Raw genomic sequence first — 18,566 nt, 5'->3', positions numbered from 1 at the left:
AGAAGAGCCACTTCAATCAACTCAGGCAACTTGACGGAGACCAGACGGAACAGTTCTCAGACAACAAGACAGGTTTAATTAGCCAATCGCAAGAGCTGTCATCGCAAGACGTTTTGTAAAGATCGGCTGAAGATTGGGGAATACTTGCAATGAAACTTCAATTGTCAAAACTCAGGATATTGCCGGGATTGGAGGAGGCTCGCCAATTGATCCGAACTGCATTGCATGAATCTCCTTTAGGCATCTTGAGGTCCCGCTACCGAATGATGAGACACGAGCAACGATGAAAGGACTTTATTTTCCGACGACGTCTAATCTCGACCTCATCTGTAGGGATGTATTTGACTATTCAAAAATTGTTCAAAGGGATCAGATATCCTTTGTCGCTTCGAGATTTGAGATCATGGTTGTGTCTTTGTATCCGAAATCCAATACACTAGTATCTTGTATTTTTGAACGGTGAAAATCAATATTCACAGGACTCAGAGGGACTGATCTACATTGCATTATTCTCGAAGCAAAAACCATGCGAGCCGCCGAGATCAAGACCGAATAATGAAGAGGAAGATCCACGTCCGACGCATACTCGCGGAGATCCATGATCTGCTGCTCAACTTGGAAAGTCTAGTACCCGCGACTCTGCATGCTATCCCTGTGCTTGCAGTCGCGCATTGTAAGGCTGACCCAAATCGAGGCCTGCATCCTTACAGACGTTGAAGCTCGCACGTGAGAACCCTGGTCCTTACCAAGCCGGAACATCACCATGTCAGAGGGATATTGCCCATACATCCTTTTCGCAGAAATGAGACTCTGCCTCTTTAAACTCACGGATTTGGACCCTGGATTTTTCTTGGGATCATTGTTGTCACCGTCCCTGACTTGGATGGGAATTGCGTGCTAGTCAAAATCATGTGCGGATTTCTGTAGACGTGCTCAATTGGAAAATCTAAAGCCCATGTTTAGTTCATCGAGTGGACACAAATATCACCAGAAGTCTCATGAATAGGTCATTATGTCAAGTGATCTTAATCACTGTGCAAGCTCAACGTCCGGCCAAAAAAAAAAAATTAGCAAACCAAAGCAATGGAGGTGATCTTGAGTACAGTAAATCAACCTATTCCACGCAGCCAGTCCCACTCAAATGCCTCATACAGTTCTGTGTACCACCCCCAAGCTGACCTTTGGTAACGGCCTATCAATCGGGTCCGGATGAGAGTGTTTGTACGTAACGATCGTCTGCTCCACAGCTTCTGCAAAATCATCCACCAACATTTCATCTGAGAATGTTGGTGTTTTATCAAGTATAGTGTCCGCTCGCCTATGCACTCCATCTGCTCCACAGCAAACATCTTCGGTGACCAGGTAGATGTGAGGTGTAAGGAGAGGGACGATCTCGGCGATCTCGCCAAAGTACTCGTCGCCTTGACGGCCCAAGAAAGTCTGCGCGTTGAAGGCAATGCACGGAACCTGGCCGCCACGAAGTGACATCTGGCTGCCTTGATGAATAATTGAGTACAGGAAGTAAACGAAGGCATCAAAGTCCCAACTGTGCTTCAAGTTGAGATAAAGCACATCATTGGCACCTATATATGCTCGGAAGGTGGGGTGTACATCGAACTTGTTGGCCCCCAAGGGTTCTGGATCAAGACTAGTGCTATCTGACAGAGAAGCATTGGAGGCTTCGTAGCCGTCCCATATCCAGTTCTCTCCTGCTTCTCCAGCATCGGATTCGGTTCCATCTTCGGCATAATAGTGTTGACTGCTCACTTCTAGCAGTTGATAGTGCTTGAGAGCTTCCTTTCGAGAATCGTGGCAGACGTGGAGTACAGCTGGAGTGACTGAATCTGTCCAGGACTTCTTTGGCTTCCCACGAATTCTCCGTGTGTAGACTTCTATGACACGACCTTCTCTTGCAGCATGCTTCCCTATAGTCAGAATCTCAGAGTCAGTAAAGCTCTGTTGTGTGTTTTGGAAATAAATATGCAGGTCTTAGGAGTGCCATTGGAGCAAAAACTCCCACTCTTAAGCATGACTCCAAAGAGAGCAAGGAACTGGAACATATCTTTCAAAAGAATTTGAGACTTACAGATTTTCAATTTCAGCTCAGGAGGAAGCTTTGGAAAGCGGGCAAACTCCACTGGACGTGTTAGAGATGCCATACCGCGTGAATATCTGGCTCGCAGACTTTTGAGGAAGTTGCGCCTCAGCTCTAGAGACAGAAGTTAGCTTACACGTACATGCTCACGATTGCTATTGTAACTCGCTTTCAGTCCCGACGAGATCTCGAGCTTTGGTGTATGGCTCGTGAGGTTGTACTTTGGAAAACGATCTTTGATCTAAAGTGATTGTGCGTCTGTTCTGGATGTAGACTTTAGTTGACCTGGACTGATGACTGTTGTTATTACTCACCTCCGGCTGTCCAGCTTTCAGGCCCTTGGTGTATAATTTGCGGAGGTGCTCCGATCTCGGAAGAAGGAAAGTGATCTTTCAAGTGACTGTGTCTCGGATCTAGACATAATTAGCTTGCATGTACTCACGGAGGTTATCTTTGCTCGCCCACATTCCGTCTCCCAGTGGCTCAAACTGTTGTTGTATGAAGTGCAGAAGTACTTGGTTTTTGAAAAGTGATATCCGAAGTTGGTGCGCATTTGTACTAGATGTAGAACTTAATTTACAGGTATTTGGTTGCGGCCGCTGTTCCTGCTTACCTTTCACAAGCACCTCAGTTTGTTTCTACAAGAGTTAGAAAGTAAATTGACTCTTACAAAATGACCTTTCAAGGTAGCTATGCGTAGGTTCTAGTGATATAACTCAGCTTACACTTGTTCATGATTATTACTCTCGTCCACCTTTGTCAACGTTTAAGGCCATTCGTGTAACAACCGTAGATCAACTTGTCTCTTGAATTAAATGATTCGAAGCTTGTTGAGAGTTGGAATTAGTGAGATGAGTTGGCAATCATGAGTCCGTATTGTAGCTCATGTTCCGCTTTTGCTAATGCTTGAAGCAGAGCGTGTCATGATGGCAGATGAGTTATGACTAAGAAAAAAGACAATCATGGATTGACAACCTGCTTCTCTCAACAATAGAATCTAACAATAAGCAGTGTGCGTAGGCTATTATTGAGGACTCACTTTCCGCCCCACTCAGCCCGGTGCCTACGGCTAATCGGGTGAGGTTTGAATAGTAAGACATTTATCTGAGAAACAGTTGCTCAAAGTGGATTCTTGTACGATAAGTGTAGTGATAGACTTCAGTCACAGTGAGTGAGTGCAGGCTATATTTGAGTGCTTAGCTTCCATAAGCACCCAAAGCAAGACACGTGCCTCGTGATTATATGCAAGCTCTTGTGGGGCATGTTCCGACAGGACCCTACGACAGTTGTAGACTGCAATTGTAGACTAAAACTTCTCTCGGAAAGATGATCTTGAAGAGCATTTCCTTTTTGTCCTAATGAAGAACGTGAGGAAGGATTCATAAACTGAAATAGAATGAATCCATTGAGTTCTATGATGTTGTTTGCCTGGCTTGATAGTAGACATTGGAAAAGATGAAATGGGGATTACTTAAGCTCGGATGAAATGAAGACTTCTGAAGTGAGCTCATGGGAGGAAAGGCAGACGAGACAAAAGTGTTCAGGTTTGCTTACTGAGCAACACCTGATCTCGCAACGTCCAACAGAAACAGGAACTGTCAACTTTAGCAAAGTACACAAAAATATGAGGCGAATGTAGAGAAACCAGTAGGTAGGTATGTGTGATGTTTTTGCACATTTCAGGCTCTACAAAGTACCGCTGGGTCCTGTAAATAGTTTTCCCAGCATCCACGAAAGAGGTCTGAGGTCTGATGCCGATCCATTATTCTCTGAAATGCACAATGCTGTCTTTAAAGAAGCCCCCTTAGTACGCCTTTAGTGCACCACTAATCCAAGGAGATTTGCCTTCTCCCCCCCATCTTGATGCACCCATGCCATTCCTTCCCTGCCATAACGCCGTAAGGAACCAAGTAGTGGCCGTGTACCGTGAGCTCTTTTGAATCATGTCCCATCATCCTCTCAAAGTCTGATATACACATCCACGCATGGCACCCGCCATTCTCTGCGGCCGAGAAGACTGCGTAACCATTCGACCCCAATACCGGTCCATTCGGTCCGTACAGCAAGCTGCTTCTTTGCCTCCTCGAGCGCAGCACCTGCCAGAGCAGTTGCTGTATTATTAACAGCATTCATGTAGATCGAAACCTGATCGAGTGTCTCGTTCGAGAGGGTGGAATTTGTTAACTCCGTTGTGAGGCCGGAGGAGTGCCTTGGCTCAAACCAGTTGCTACTGAAGTCAAAGAAGCAGTGGTCTGACCAGTGACATGATGAGGCAAAGAGTATCAAGAGGAGAAAAGAGCAGTAGACGCATGGTCGGTTTAAGAAGTATGTACAGACAAAGAAGAGGAAGATGAAGATCGGGGAGGCGTTCGTAGGTATGAAGAGGAGGGGCAGCCAGCTGTTGAAGACGTTAGCAAAATCGCGTAACTGTCGCAAGAATAACCGTCAAGCATGCCTTCTTAAACAGAACATTCTGTCTACTCGGGAATAGGTTGACACAATGGTCGTCGTTCCAGATTATGTTATTGTATCATCCGCAACGCTGCGCGAATCGTTCTTGCAGAAACCGAAGGCTAGAACACAAAAGAAATTTGGTATGGACGATCTGGTCGCGATTGCTGTCTGCTGCCGAAGGGTTTCTTTGTTTTGTGCTGCACCGGTGCCTTGGATGCTGGTAATCTCGTGGCAATCGATGAAGTGACACAATTTCGCGAGGTCTGGGGAAGATGCCTCAGGCGAATAGATCGGAAGCGGCGCCCAAGCTCCAAAAAAGTCACCTCCAGCCCGAACCTGCAAACTCATTTCGACAACAACGACACTCCTTCGACAGTATTCTTGGCTCCTGCAGCAAGAACTGTCGTATCAATCTCATCTTGTCCCCTTTTCATCCATTCAAATTGGTATTGCATGAGCTCAATTTTTGATTGATCTAGAGTCTTCAATCTGCGCCTCGAAGGGCTCACCTTCGTCATGTCGGGATCTTCTGGATATCCTGCTGCCAACAACGGCGAACAATTGGATTCACTATTTGCTCAGCTTCGAAATCAACAGACGAGCAAACCCCCAAATCTTGAACCCAGCTACACCTATTACAACAACAACACAAATAATAACGGTTACTTTCAACCTGCGTCATCGCAACAACATCACGATTATCATCAAGCCTCGGTCACGTCTGCGATTCCTACGCCTTCTGAAGCTGGATCGCAACCTCACCACAGCTCCGCAATCATGAGTCCCGCTGATACACCTCAATTCCGTAGCAGTCCTGCTGCGAGTCGACCACCGAACAATGATGGCGCGTCCAACCTACTCAACTTACTGAAGTTCAGCCAACCGTCGGCAGCCTCTTCAAGTCAACAAGGCCCCATTGGTCCCCCGTCTACCAATGTGTCCCGCGCAGCTCCTGCAAGTTTCTCGGGCTCTGATATCCTCAGACAAGTTGGCACGGCTAACCATGATGACTCTCGATCTTCCGATCTCTTGGCTACTCTCTTGGGTCAAAACAAGTCGCAGACCACTCGTCAATTCGCCAAACCCTCAGAGCCCCCTCAATCGAGCTTTGCCGCAGCTTCTTCTCCACCTGAGCAAACTCAAGCATACCTCCTGCAGCTCTTGAAGCCGAAGCCACCTCAAAGCGACGAAGAACCCCAAATCAAGCATACCAAGATATTGACACCCCCAAGCAAGGCTGTATCTGAAGATGACGTTGGAGAGGTTACTCAAGCGATGGAAGATGCATCTCTTGAGATGAACATGATGGGCTCCGCGGCGACTGAAAACATCCCAGGATTTGGCAAAGAGAATGTGCAAGACACCACACCAAAGAGTTCACAGGGAATGTTCACCTACGTCAATCCCTTCGAGCAGCTTGCCGCCTCTTCTCCCCGCCATCGCACACCCAAGAACTCCACAGCAGCTCCTGCGCCCGCCGGTAGCCCGATCTTCCAGATCTTGAAGAACCCCCGTCAAGACTCTTCTTCAGATCACAAACGCAAAGTAGAGGAGCGAAGTTCCATGCCGAGCCCAGCTCATACAAAGCGCAAGATCGAGCCCGTCTCGCAAGCTTCTTCCGATCCACCCACTCCTTTGCCGGACGGCCGCACCCAGGTCGAAGCATTGATTGGTATCGGTGCTTCTGAAACCAAAGAGAGCGTCCAAGATGCGATTGACGTAGTTGGAGATCAGGTCGACAGACAGGTCCAAGAAGCTATTGCACGAGCTGAGCAAGATGAAGTCCAAGTTACGATTGAGAAGGATATAGAGGATATGCTTGATTCCAAGACGGAGCAGGAGTTCAAGGAGGCGGCTCAAGTCACTGCTGAAGTCATTAAGAACGAATTGGACAAGGAGGAAAACAGCGGCGCTCTTGATGACTTACCCACACCACTTGCTGAAGAGGTTAAGGATATCATTGAAGATGTCGCCCAAGGTCACATTGCCGATAGTTGGGAGAGTGCAGACAACGAAGATAGCCCCGTCAAGGACGAAGAGGAGACGATGATCAAAGTCTACAACTTCCCAATGCGACCATGGACTTCAATTACAGTCAAGCAACATGGAGAACGCCGTCCTAGCTTCAGCGATGACTCGTTCGTTGACATTGCTCGCTTGAAGAAGGAGTTTGATCAGATTGACCGGATCCTCGTCACCGCATCAAACAACTTCATCGTTTATGGAATGTCTAAGAACGGAGGACTTCGGATCATTCGGCAAGAAGATGGTACTGATACAAAGCTCTTCACTGAGACGCATGATCGCATCTTTAGTGTCGTTGTCTCTGCCTCTTCAGCTGAGCAAAAAGAGGCTATCATCGGCACTGGCATCAGTGGTACCGTTTATTGGGCTCTCATCAAGGATGGTGAAGGCGATCATATCGAGGACTCCAACCCTGAGACCCACGCATTCGCGCTTCCGCCAATTCATTCTCAAGAGACAGAGTCCCCAGGTGGAGTCTTGAAGACTCGAGCACGAAAGAGTGCCAGTCACCCAGACTTTTTCGCTGTTGGTCGCGGAAAGTTCATCAACATCATCTGGCCAGGAGTCATTCTCAAGCAGTCCTACCTGAAAAACGGCAAGGACCGCATTGTTGACACTGACAGGTATCTCGCCAAGCACTCTCTTAAGGTCAACACTGGAAAGGCAGGAAAGGATTTCACCTTCAGCGAAGATGATACAACAATTGTATCACTCGACAAGGCCGGCAGAGTCAAGTTCTGGGACGTTCGTGACCTGACCGCAGCTCATATCATGGATAAGCCTTCTGAGTCTCAAAACATCGAGATCAAGGAACCTTTGATTACTTTCACTACCACTCCAGCAACTGAGAAGTCGTGGCCAACTTCCGTCATGTTTGTGGACAAGCTCCGACCATTCCAAAGAGGTGGTGCGTTGCGATACCTCGTTGTCGGAATGAAGCAAAACCACACTCTTCAATTGTGGGATCTTGCTCTTGGAAAGCCTGTACAAGAAATCCACCTTCCTCATAGCAAGGAGTCGGACGCTGTCTGCAGTGTTGTCTACCATGCTGCTACTGGTATGATTGTTGTTGGTCATCCAACGCGCAACTCGATCTATTTCTTGCACTTGTCGGCACCGAAATACACCCTGCCTAAGAACCTCAACCAAGCCGAGTATATGCAGAGACTTGTCGCCAATGATCCTGACTTCAAGAAGCCAGACTCTACAGCCGTGATGAGTGGTATGCGTGAATACTCATTCGAGAACAAGGGCCAACTCCGAAGTCTTGATATCCTCCAGACACCAAATTCGGCAAACTCTTCAGCTGAGCCTCCTCGTACCCTCTTCGAGTTATATGTCATGCATTCAAAGGGTGTCACTTGTCTGAATGTCAAGCCTGCCACGCTTGGATGGACCTCTGACAATAAAGTCATCTACCCAGTTGTTGCTGACAAAGTCAACATGGTCACCATCGACACGCTCAAGGAGATTCCAGCCACAATTGAGGCCAGTGAGCCGTCAAATCAAGTCTCGATGCCAACTCGTATCGTACCTCGACCAGCAACCAAGGAGACCTCTAGAGAACCCCCTAAGAAGTCTGGCCATAGCGAACCTGCAGCATCCACCTCGAAGGTTGAGGACAAGCCAGAAAAGAAGGATTTGGCGATCTCTAATGGCGGTATGGCTCAGACCAGCGGTCCTGAAAAGGCCGAGAAGAAGAAGCGTAGAAAGGGCACTCAGAACTCCGAGCATGCAGCAGCTGGTCCTTCCCACATTGGTCAACCATCAAAGCCTATTGTCCTCGATCCTTCCTCCAACGTTCGGAATGGAAATTTGAACAAGGCCCCGGTGATTGTACCTCAATACGAACTTGCTACTGCGTCAGCACCTGCTCGTGAGATCAACGATGACACCCTCAAGGAGATTGAAGCTCGTGTCTCTGGCGAAGTCAAGAAATTGTTCGGCGACTCTCTTGAAACCCTCTATCGGAACATCAAGGAAGACAGACGCACCCAAATTGCTGTAGCAGATGCCAAGCAAGATGCCATGCTCCGACTTGTGTCGAGCACCTTGTCTGATAACATTGAGGCTACTCTTGGCCAAATTGTCAATAAAGGCATCCAGCAGAGTGTTCTTCCAGCCATTTCAGATGTTGTATCCAAAGCTGTGGCTGAGCAGTTGGGCTCCAGGCTGAATGCTCATATTGCTCAAGTCCTCCCCAAGGAGCTCAAGGTGGCCCTACCAGACATCGTCACACATGCTTTGAACCAACCTCAACTCCAGAAGATCTTCGGCGAATCTGTGGCAAAGAACATGGCGTTCCGTGTCGACGAACAACTTAAGACCATGCTTTCCACTGTCGTTGTACCTTCCTTCCAGAATATGGCCATGTCGTTAGTCAACGATGTTCAACGTCAGGCAACCGAGCAAATTCAGGCTATAGAGCAGCAACGCCACACCGACAGTATCAAGATTGAGCAGCTCACCCAGCTCGTGGCTGGGCTGACCAATTCCATTACATCTATGGCTCAATCTCAGAGTGATTTCCAAGCCGAATTCCTAAAGCTGAAAGCTCAATCTGTGTCGGATAGGCGTCAAGGCAGTCAAACCCAGGCCGAGGCTTCTCGCGTGTCCAGGACTTCCACATCCCTCACCGGTCCCATTGATGAGAAGACACCAGCAGAGATTGAGTATGAGAACATGCTGGCCGGTATCACCACTGATATGAGCACCGGTGACTACGAGAGCGCCGTGATTAAGTGGCTGCAGACAAAGCGAGAGCAGGAATTCTTCGCCGCTTACTTCTCCAAGTTTAGTCCAGACTTTGTCCGCGAGCTGACGCCACTTTTGCTTCTATCTCTCGGGGCTACGATCAGCATCAAGCTCGATGATCAGCTCATGAACGAACGTATTGCGTGGATGGAGACGCTTCTTTCGGCTTTCCAAACTCATGTCAGCAATGGCACCATTGTAAGATATCTGTGCCTCCATGTGTAAACATATTACTGACTGTTCTTAGGATGACCAAGTCCGAGAGCTCATCCCAAAGATCATGGGCATCTATACACAACGTGTTGAGCATCTCTTCATGCGCATCAGCCAAATTGCTGCCAAGGATCCTGCTCTGAAGCGACTTTCTCAAATCGTCACCAGTGCCAATCGTATTCTGGAAACTGCTCGTCCCTACGATTATAACGAGGAGCTCCCAGCTGAGTTAGCCTATCCACCTCACGCTTCCGGTAGCGGCCGTCGTGCTATGTGAATAACCCTCGACCAATTCTTCCCACACTGCAACAAAATGCCATTAACGGCTCTTTTCTGACTCCTTTTGATTATGGGATTGCTTAATTTTTTTAGCAAAACTCGTTCTCTATTTGGACAAGACTGATGGATTTCTTGCTTGCTATGGAGACGCTGAAATGCTCTCACGCATGCTCCACGAATCTATCACACTCTCCTTCGGGACACACAACTACGATAAATTTTCCTTGGATTCTTTTCTATTACTCATGCAGACACGATGATGTCTCCTTTGCACACGCTGGCGTCGGAGCTCAAAACATGATTCGTTTGTTTTTGAACCTTGCGCTGGGCATTTACGAAGCGAAGTGGGCATGGCATCTTACGAAGTCACTACTTTCAGGTGGAATGACGACCACGTATGCATGATGAAGATATTATAGGAGGCATGAGCTTTCTTCATGAGGTCTTGCGTAGAAGCTTCTGTGGGCCTACGGCAAGACATTGTAATGATAAAAAAAATGGGTGGTAGCAATGAAGGTTGTTATCGCAAACATGTGCCTACTGACTTTCGCCTGCTCGTTTTCAAACGTGATATTCGTCTATAGGAAGCAGTCCATTGCAGCCATCATTATCAAACCAAAACGCCTGCAAGTGCAGATTCTGGCAGCAGGAACCTTTTCTGTCGCTCGCTCACCGAATTTCTCACCGCCTGAGGGCGTTCTTTCCCGTTTGATCTCCCTGCTCAACTTGTCTAACTTCCTTTTCGTTCATTTCGGGCGTCCGAGTTTCATTCATGCTCATTTTCTCTCCTTATTCACCTTCTTTCCTTTATTTTTATCCCATACTCCCAACAAGGCTGGTCGCCAAGCCATCTGATAAAGCACCTTCCCGTCCCGTTTCTTGAACGCCACTGTGTTCTGAAGAGACATTGGTGCAGATTAATCCATCGCAGCCTCACCAATTGGAAATCTTCCCAGCTAGTGTGGGTCCTTGGCGTTCAGTATTGCTTCTTCCACCGACGCCACATCTTCTCAATGAAAGGTATTTTCCGGAAAAGCAACAAGAATAGATATAAAACCCCTCTCAACACTACACTCCTGTCGCGAGTGAGAATACAATCTCGAAATAATGGCAGCAGCACCACTTTCCCCGCCGTCAAGCGACGATATCTTCAGGTATCGCTACCAGCATGGCACGAATCTCGGCTCGATATTCGTCCTTGAACGATGGCTTACTGGAAGTATGTATGTCGATGCCATACCCGGTGACGCAGAACTGGATGCCATAAACGCGTAAAGTGTTCCCTTTCCACCTTCTCACTTCCTACTCACAGACATTCAGGAACCTCACAACATACGGCCCCGATACCACCCGCGCAAAATGGGAAGCTCACTGGAACAACGCTCTCAGCGCCGATGATCTCAACTGGCTCGTCAACATAGCACACGCCAACATGCTCCGTCTCCCCATCGGCTGGTTCACGCTCGGCCCGGCTTATTGTACGGGGACAGCGTTCGATGGTGCGCCAGCGCAGGTATACGTCAATGCGTGGGCTGCGGTGAGGACGCTGGTGCAGAGGTGTCATGATGTGGGGATTGGGGTTTTGATTGATCTGCATGCCCTGCCTGGTGGTGCGAATCCGGATATTCATAGCGGGACTAGTAGTGGTGTTGCGGGATTGTGGGAGAATGCGGCGAACTTGAATTTGGCGAGTAGTTGTTTGGTTTTTATTGCTAATGAGATTAATACTATGCCTGGGGTGGTGGGGTTGCAGTTTTGTAATGAGGCTGTTACTGGGGCTGCGGTAGGTCGAAATCTTCTTTGGTGCCAAGGTGGTTTTAAAGACTGAATACTCTTCGGAAGGGCTCGCTCGATTCTTGAAGATTTGAGAAACCAATACTGATTGTCCAAAGGCGCTAGGCATGTTCGACTGGTACGGCTCAACCACTTGGCAGGTAAATCAAGTCAACAAAACAGTCCCAGTCTACATCTCGGATGCCTGGGCCCTCGGTGCCGCCATCCCATTCATGAAGAACATGAACCCCACAACAGCCGGCGCCTTGAATCCAATGATCATCGATACACATCGCTACTACTGTTTCTCAGACGCCGACAAGGCTCTAAGTCCACAGCAGATTCTTGCTACCATTCCGACGGAGCTGAATGAAATGGATGGCATGGATGGAAATGTATTTAACGGCGGAGCAGCATGTGTCCTTGTGGGCGAATACTCGTGTGTCCTCGACCCATCAACATGGGCAAAGACGACAACAGATCAAGTCACGCCGCTAAAGCAGCAATTCGGGACAGTACAATGTCAGCGGTGGCAGAGCAGAGCGGGCGGATGTTCATTCTGGACGTATAAAATGGATTGGATGGACGGTGGCGATTGGGGCTTTAAACAACAAACCGAATCGGGCGACATTGCCGCCCCGCCAATGATGAGTCTCGCGGTTACAGATATCAACGCCCGTGTCTCGTCAGCGGATGCCCAAGCGCAGGGCTTGCATGATACGGCGTTGAGCGGACATACGAGTTATTGGAATTCGACGGCGCCGGGACAGACGTTTGAGTTTTTTCGGTATGATCAAGGGTGGTGGAACGGGTGGAGTGATGCGAGGACGTTCTTTCTGGCTAGGACGACGGGGTTGGTTCCTGGTGGCGGGGGTGGGAGTGGTGGAGTGGATAAGATTGGGTTTTTGGATCTGTGGGTTAGGAAGAGGATGTTTGAGACGGGGAATACGCAGAGTCAGGCGGGCTTTGGGTGGGAGTGGGAACAGGGGTGTCGGAAGGGGGTTGGAGATTTTGAGGGGGTTGTTGGGGTTTGATGATGGTGTGTTGCTGAGATGTGCTCTTTGAGGGGGAGTTTGGGAAGGAGAGAGAGGACTGGTATGCTAAGTCTAGAGATGAGTCTGCGAATAGCCCGTCAGTCGAAGTACATTACTCAATCCGACGTCAGTTGTCACTCTGCTTCTTCTTCTCCTGTGCTGTCGATCTTCTCTTTCAAAGGTAAAGATATCATAAGCATGCATTGGTAAAAAGCAGCGTAATATCTACAGCCGCCGGCAGGACCTCGTCGGTTCACTCTTTCGCTGAACTCAACTATTATCCAATAGATCTGCGCTCCTCCTTTGCGCGACTTTCTCCTCATCTGCACGTAAATCATTCTCCTGGTCTCGATTGATAGTCTCCGGTTCAATATTGCTCGATTAAGTGCTCTCTCTTCCTGATTAGTTTTTCGAATTTCACAGCTTTCTTGGGTTTATTCGCTTTAAAAGTTTGGGATATTTATGGTGAATATGTCTGGTTTTCGATGCTTGATTTGGAAACATGGTAGCTAGGTATGGGAATTGCGGCTTTGAGAGATACTCCTAAGCACGGCATATCAATGCTGAAGTTTAGACAGGTAGGTCGAAATTTTGGGGTTTCATCACGTACCTTACAGATATGTTCATTCGCTTTGATGGTTTGGGATATTGACAAAGTCGGGTCTAAAGTCACCTTTGACATAGCTTGAGCCTTGAGAGAAGAAGAAGTTTCCCGCGGTAAATAGATCCTTAGACTAAGCGAATTGTAATACTGATCGGTATTCTTCTACTTTACCATTCCATCCTATGTCTTCAACGGAAGCTTATTTCCCCGCCCGCACGTACCTGCATAGCACCTCAGCACATACGGAGGCTCTTCGGAGCCCTCCATTCTTCTGCTCATCACAAGATCTCACATCGCGGTAGTCCAGAAATGATCGACAACGCATGCCATATCGGGCCTTCTCGCTCTCCGCTCCGAGGCATTCGCGATGCGGGGGAGCGGGGTGCAGCTTTGACATCTTCATCCTGGGGTGCAGGAGGAAGGAGGTTATGCTTACTTGGAAGTATAATCCGGTGGTGGTATGGAGGGAGTGAGGGACGTTGCGGTCCGAATGTGATGGTGGATGGAGGGGTGGGTGGCGTCATGAATGAATGAATGAAATGTACCAAGGTATGTAACCTTACATACCCCGCGCCCAGGCGGGTACTGCCGAGTTTGGATCCGAGGAAGACAGAAAGAAAGAAAGGAAGGGAGGGATGTTTTGCAAAGTTGGGACTTTTGATATCGGAATTGGAGGAGGGGAGTGAGATCCTATTTGTGGATATCGATAGGTTTTAAAATGGAAGAGAGGCTTAGGAGCAAGCGAAGGAAGGACGTTGTGGGTTCAGCGCGGCCCCTGAAATTTGGGCGATGGATGGGAAGCGAGAACGTGGTTGGATGGCGAGGGCCCAGGGATCGACAACCCCACAAAAACGACATGAGGACGCCAGGAACGACCACAGACACACCACTCGACCACCACGGCGGGGGCATGGCAGATGGAAGAGATCGAGGCTGATGCAGGCAAAGGATTTGGTGCCGCCACGGCCTTATTTCGTGCTGCCCATGCAACCTTTGTGCCGAGTCTAGGGCAACCTGGCGATTGGTGAGGGTCGGGGATTGCATCACACCTGTGCGTGCGTGAGGATATAAGATGACGGTCGATGGTCGTTGATGGTTTCCAGGCCAGCTCAAGCGAGTCCTACTATTGTGTCGAACATCAGGACTCGAGTCTCGCGAACGAGTTGTCCAGCTCTAAACCCACTCCAACATCATGAGGTTCAACACAGCTGCTTTCGTGGCGTTGGCCTCCAGCTCGGCATTGGCTCTAACGCCTGCTGAGTGGCGCTCTCAATCCATCTATCAAGTCCTTACTGATCGTTTCGCTCGAACTGACGGCTCGACTACGGCAACATGTGATACTGGAGACCAAGTCTACTGTGGGGGTTCATTCCAAGGAATCATCAATAACCTTGCCTATATTCAGGACATGGGTTTTACAGCTGTACCCTTCCCTATCTCTCAATAGATAGAATCGTACTAATGAGACCACAGATCTGGATCTCTCCCATCGTGACGAATCTCGTGGGAGATAGCTCAGATGGAGAAGCGTATCACGGGTACTGGGCTCAGGATATCAACACCATCAACACCAATTTCGGCACAGCAGCCGACCTGCAGTCTTTGTCTACTGCGCTTCATGACCGTGGGATGTATCTGATGGTCGATATTGTGACAAACCATATGGGATATCTTGGGTGCGGGACATGTGTTGACTATAATGTCTTTACTCCTTTCAACTCGGTAAGTCGTCTTCCTTTGACTCCAAAGATATCAGCTGACAAGTATCTAGGAGTCCTACTACCATCCGTTCTGTCTGATTGATTACAACAATGCGACGAGTATTCAGGTTTGCTGGGAAGGAGACAACACGGTCTCGCTCCCTGACCTAAGAACCGAGGATTCGGATGTGTTGAGTGTGTTTGAGACTTGGGTTGCGAATCTGGTTTCCACGTATTCGATTGATGGATTCAGAGTCGATAGTATGCAGCAGGTTGATCAGGCTTTCTGGCCTCCGTTTCAGTCTGCTGGTGAGTCTTCCTCATATCTTGCTTGATGAGATGTGCTAATATTAGGGTATAGCTGGGGGAGTTCATATGCTAGGTGAGGTCTTTAATGGAGATCCGACTTATGTCTGTCCGTATCAGGAGTACATGACTGGATTACTCAATTATCCTGCGTGAGTTGTATTAAGCAACCGTGAACTTTACTAATGCCAAGTTAGATATTATTGGATCACTCAAGCATTCGAATCAACAAGCGGAAGTATCAGCAACCTGGTGAACGGTATCAATGAAATGAAGTCCGACTGCTCAGACACCACACTCCTCGGTTCATTCCTAGAAAACCACGACAATCCTCGCTTCCCATCCCTCACCTCCGACATCTCCCTAACCAAGAACGCAATCGCCTTTACCATCCTCGCTGACGGAATCCCCATCAGTAACTCACCCCCCACACAAGAAAAAGAAACACACTGACAGCCAACAGTCTACGAAGGCCAAGAACAACACTACAGCGGCTCCGGCGTCCCCTACAACCGCGAAGCAATCTGGCTCTCGGGCTACTCCACAACCTCCACCTTCTACACCTGGATCGCGTCCCTCAACCAAATCCGCAACCAAGCCATCTACCTCTCCAGCGCCTACGTGACCTACAAAGCGTACCCCATCTACTCAGACACCACTACAATCGCTATGCGCAAAGGCGCCACGAACTACCAGATTATTTCCGTGTTCAGCAACCTGGGGGCGGGAGGCAGTAGTTACACCTTAACTTTGAGTTCGGCGGAAACAGGATTCACGGCAAATCAAGCCTTGGTTGAAGTCATGAGCTGCACGGCGTACACCACGGATTCGAGCGGGAACTTGGCTGTTGCGATGGCGGGTGGTTTGCCACGGGTCTTTTATCCTGAAGCTGGGTTGGCGGGGAGTGGGATTTGTAGTGCGGTTACGGGTTCAGGTTAGAGTGCGCTTTCGTTCCTTCCTTTCTCTTCTTTGCCTTCTTCTCACTATTCCAGGCTCCTCTACCGCAACCTCCACCCCTACCTCTACATCCACCTCAACCTCCGCAACCTCCACATGCACCTCCCCCTCCTCCCTCCCGATAACCTTCACCGAACTCGCCACAACAACCTACGGCCAAACCATCAAGCTCGCGGGCTCTCTCCCGGCCCTCGGCTCCTGGGACACTTCATCCGCCATCCCGCTCTCCGCGTCCGAATACACGGCCTCGAACCCGCTGTGGGAGGGCACGGTCAGTCTGCCCGCGGGCGCGGTCGTCGAGTACAAGTTTATTAATGTCGCGAGTGATGGGACGGTTACGTGGGAGGCGGATCCGAATCACACGTTGACGGTGCCCGCTGGGTGTGGGGCGATGGGGGAGAGTGTGGCGGGAGTTTGGCAGAGTTAGAAGGGGAGGTTTGGTTTATCTTTCTTTTGTAGTTTACTTTTAAATTTACATACTTGCATGCTTCGCTTCCCAGGGCTTGAAAAAAGAATAGGGAGTCGAGAATACCTACCTACCTACCTACCTGCCCAATGAACCATCTACCGTTTTCCGCTGCATTTGTTCTGCAGAGCCACTCACTCAACCTTTGTTTTTTATATTATTCATTTTTCTGTTCTTTGCAATTTCCTGCTCTCTGCACTCCTCTCTACCTATCCTATCCTATTTCCAGCAAGCGAGCTAACGGAAGCGAACGAGGCCGGCTCCAGTTAGCATGATCTTGCATTTGTGGAGGTGAGTATGGGAAGTTGCTGCTAGCGCGAGGAACATTTCTCTACTTCGATCGTCGCTTTTTCTGTCAGGTTCTTGGAGAAAGAACAGTTCGCAGAAACTTTTAGATTTGGATAAAGCTTCGATGAGTTGCGCGGGCGTACCCTTGATGGTGTCAATGCAGAGACTGATGGATTGTGCGTCGTTCAGGTTTCCTGTGTTCAATGCTACTGCGATAGCATCAGTGGTCAATTCTTTGAGCAAAACCCAGTCTAGGTGTTGTTGTCCGGTAAAAGCGATTCCCAGGAGACTGCCAAGTGCTTCTGGATTATCAAGCTCCTCTGATTCTGATCTGTTGCAAATTGTAGGCAGTAGAATCTCTTGAAAGTGAGGAATGTTAGTTGCCTTGTCAAGAAGAGAGATGTTCGAGCTTTCTGTTGTCAAGAAGTTGTCGACCAGGATCTTAATAGCTTGGTCATCGAGAGAGTTGGCGCCGATGTTGAGTTGCTGTACAATTTGAGCTACAATTGGGCCCTCAAATTCGGTAGTGACCAAGGGAGGCCAGATATCTTCTCAAATATAGGAATCAGTCGGGTATTCTTCACCTAGCAACGAGCTGCAAAAGGAAATTGGAAGTCTTACAGTCCATAGCACATGCATCAACAAGCGGCTCCTCATCAACTTCAGGTATAAAACGTTTCTTTCCCAAAGGAAAGTCCATAGACTCTGGATGAAACTTTATCATATACTCCCTACCAGACAATGGTCGTCTTAACCGATCATCCTCCGTAACTGTAGGTTAGTACTGTCTCGATACTCCAAGCGCTTCAGCTCTTCATTCTGCCATATATCGCGGCATTCTATGGATCATGAAACCAACAATGCCATAGCTCATATTGTCCAAGTCTAAGATATCTGTAACAACCATCCCATACTCAATACTGTCGTCGCGATACACTGTCCCCCTGGCTTCTTTCGCGCATTATTCTCATAGCCAACCTCATTGCGTCCTACGATGACTAGCAAACAGGTGGATATGAATGGAAACTCGGAGAGGCTGGTCGCATCCGTCTAGAGTCCGAATCGGGAACGAGAGAGTCCGTTTCCCGCGATTGAATTCCGGTAGCTTGGCTCGCTCGCGGCATATTGCTATCGCCTCTGTAGCAAGGCTCAACTCGGCTTTCATTGCTCTGCGATTTGCTGGGTTAGAGAGCGTCCGGATGGCTTGTAGACAAGAGTTAACGACTTGGTGACCCTGGGCTCTTGTTCTTGAACCGTAGAGCCCACCGTAACGTAGGGTCACGGCGATTGGGCGGTGATTCCTACCAGGACCGAGTCTGGCAATGAGGAAGAAAATGAAGGATTGTGGAGCCGAGTCTTCTGTCCATTGTGTTGTGGTGGTTGGCATTGTCTTTTTGAAATGTCGAACGGTTCTGGCGCGGATGAATTTATCGGCTGCTTACCGAATGTCACGATCACGGGACCAGTGGACCCTGGGTCACGTGATGGAGTCTTACGGTACGGTAAAACTTCAACTGAACAGTTTTAATTTTTTTTTAAAATTAAATTCTTCGATATATGAAATTTATATAATAATAAATTATATTTATATAATAATAAATTATATTTATATAATAAT

General features: G+C 48.5%; 6 protein-coding genes across 6 annotated transcripts; 3 read left to right on the top strand and 3 right to left on the bottom strand.

The window, feature by feature from the left end:
* Positions 1 to 624: 624 nt before the first annotated feature.
* On the bottom strand, positions 625 to 2,562 carry LY89DRAFT_724660 (uncharacterized protein; the record flags this gene model as incomplete). Its single annotated transcript, XM_018218919.1, has 5 exons — positions 625 to 897; positions 1,180 to 1,925; positions 2,087 to 2,209; positions 2,410 to 2,508; positions 2,538 to 2,562. The coding sequence occupies 5 exons, from the start codon at positions 2,560 to 2,562 to the stop codon at positions 625 to 627; spliced, it is 1,266 nt and encodes a 421-aa protein (XP_018063507.1).
* Positions 2,563 to 3,754: 1,192 nt separating this feature from the next.
* On the bottom strand, positions 3,755 to 4,780 carry LY89DRAFT_658236 (uncharacterized protein). Its single transcript, XM_018212468.1, has 2 exons — positions 4,551 to 4,780; positions 3,755 to 4,493 (listed from the first exon to the last, which is right to left on the bottom strand). The coding sequence occupies exons 1-2, from the start codon at positions 4,565 to 4,567 to the stop codon at positions 4,055 to 4,057; spliced, it is 456 nt and encodes a 151-aa protein (XP_018063506.1). The 5' UTR covers positions 4,568 to 4,780; the 3' UTR covers positions 3,755 to 4,054.
* A 285-nt stretch (positions 4,781 to 5,065) lies between these two features.
* LY89DRAFT_741446 (uncharacterized protein) lies at positions 5,066 to 9,818 on the top strand (the record flags this gene model as incomplete). Its single annotated transcript, XM_018220710.1, has 2 exons — positions 5,066 to 9,526; positions 9,576 to 9,818. The coding sequence occupies 2 exons, from the start codon at positions 5,066 to 5,068 to the stop codon at positions 9,816 to 9,818; spliced, it is 4,704 nt and encodes a 1,567-aa protein (XP_018063505.1).
* A 638-nt stretch (positions 9,819 to 10,456) lies between these two features.
* On the top strand, positions 10,457 to 12,784 carry LY89DRAFT_658230 (glycoside hydrolase). Its single transcript, XM_018212467.1, has 3 exons — positions 10,457 to 11,091; positions 11,141 to 11,603; positions 11,713 to 12,784. The coding sequence occupies exons 1-3, from the start codon at positions 10,928 to 10,930 to the stop codon at positions 12,625 to 12,627; spliced, it is 1,542 nt and encodes a 513-aa protein (XP_018063504.1). The 5' UTR covers positions 10,457 to 10,927; the 3' UTR covers positions 12,628 to 12,784.
* A 1,639-nt stretch (positions 12,785 to 14,423) lies between these two features.
* Positions 14,424 to 16,621, top strand: LY89DRAFT_701593 (alpha-amylase; the record flags this gene model as incomplete). Its single annotated transcript, XM_018217211.1, has 7 exons — positions 14,424 to 14,654; positions 14,705 to 14,953; positions 15,003 to 15,240; positions 15,293 to 15,389; positions 15,435 to 15,652; positions 15,701 to 16,153; positions 16,230 to 16,621. The coding sequence occupies 7 exons, from the start codon at positions 14,424 to 14,426 to the stop codon at positions 16,619 to 16,621; spliced, it is 1,878 nt and encodes a 625-aa protein (XP_018063503.1).
* Positions 16,537 to 17,809, bottom strand: LY89DRAFT_320509 (uncharacterized protein). The gene is made up of 2 exons (XM_018206709.1): positions 17,570 to 17,809; positions 16,537 to 17,496 (listed from the first exon to the last, which is right to left on the bottom strand). Exons 1-2 carry the CDS (start codon positions 17,670 to 17,672, stop codon positions 16,898 to 16,900), a joined length of 702 nt encoding a protein of 233 aa, XP_018063502.1. The 5' UTR covers positions 17,673 to 17,809; the 3' UTR covers positions 16,537 to 16,897.
* Positions 17,810 to 18,566: the final 757 nt, after the last annotated feature.

This window comes from Mollisia scopiformis (genome assembly GCF_001500285.1).
Source record: "Mollisia scopiformis unplaced genomic scaffold LY89scaffold_30, whole genome shotgun sequence".
Lineage (NCBI taxonomy): Eukaryota > Fungi > Ascomycota > Leotiomycetes > Helotiales > Mollisiaceae > Mollisia > Mollisia scopiformis.
Note: the sequence above shows the minus strand (reverse complement) of the source record. Positions and strands in the feature narration are given on the sequence as shown.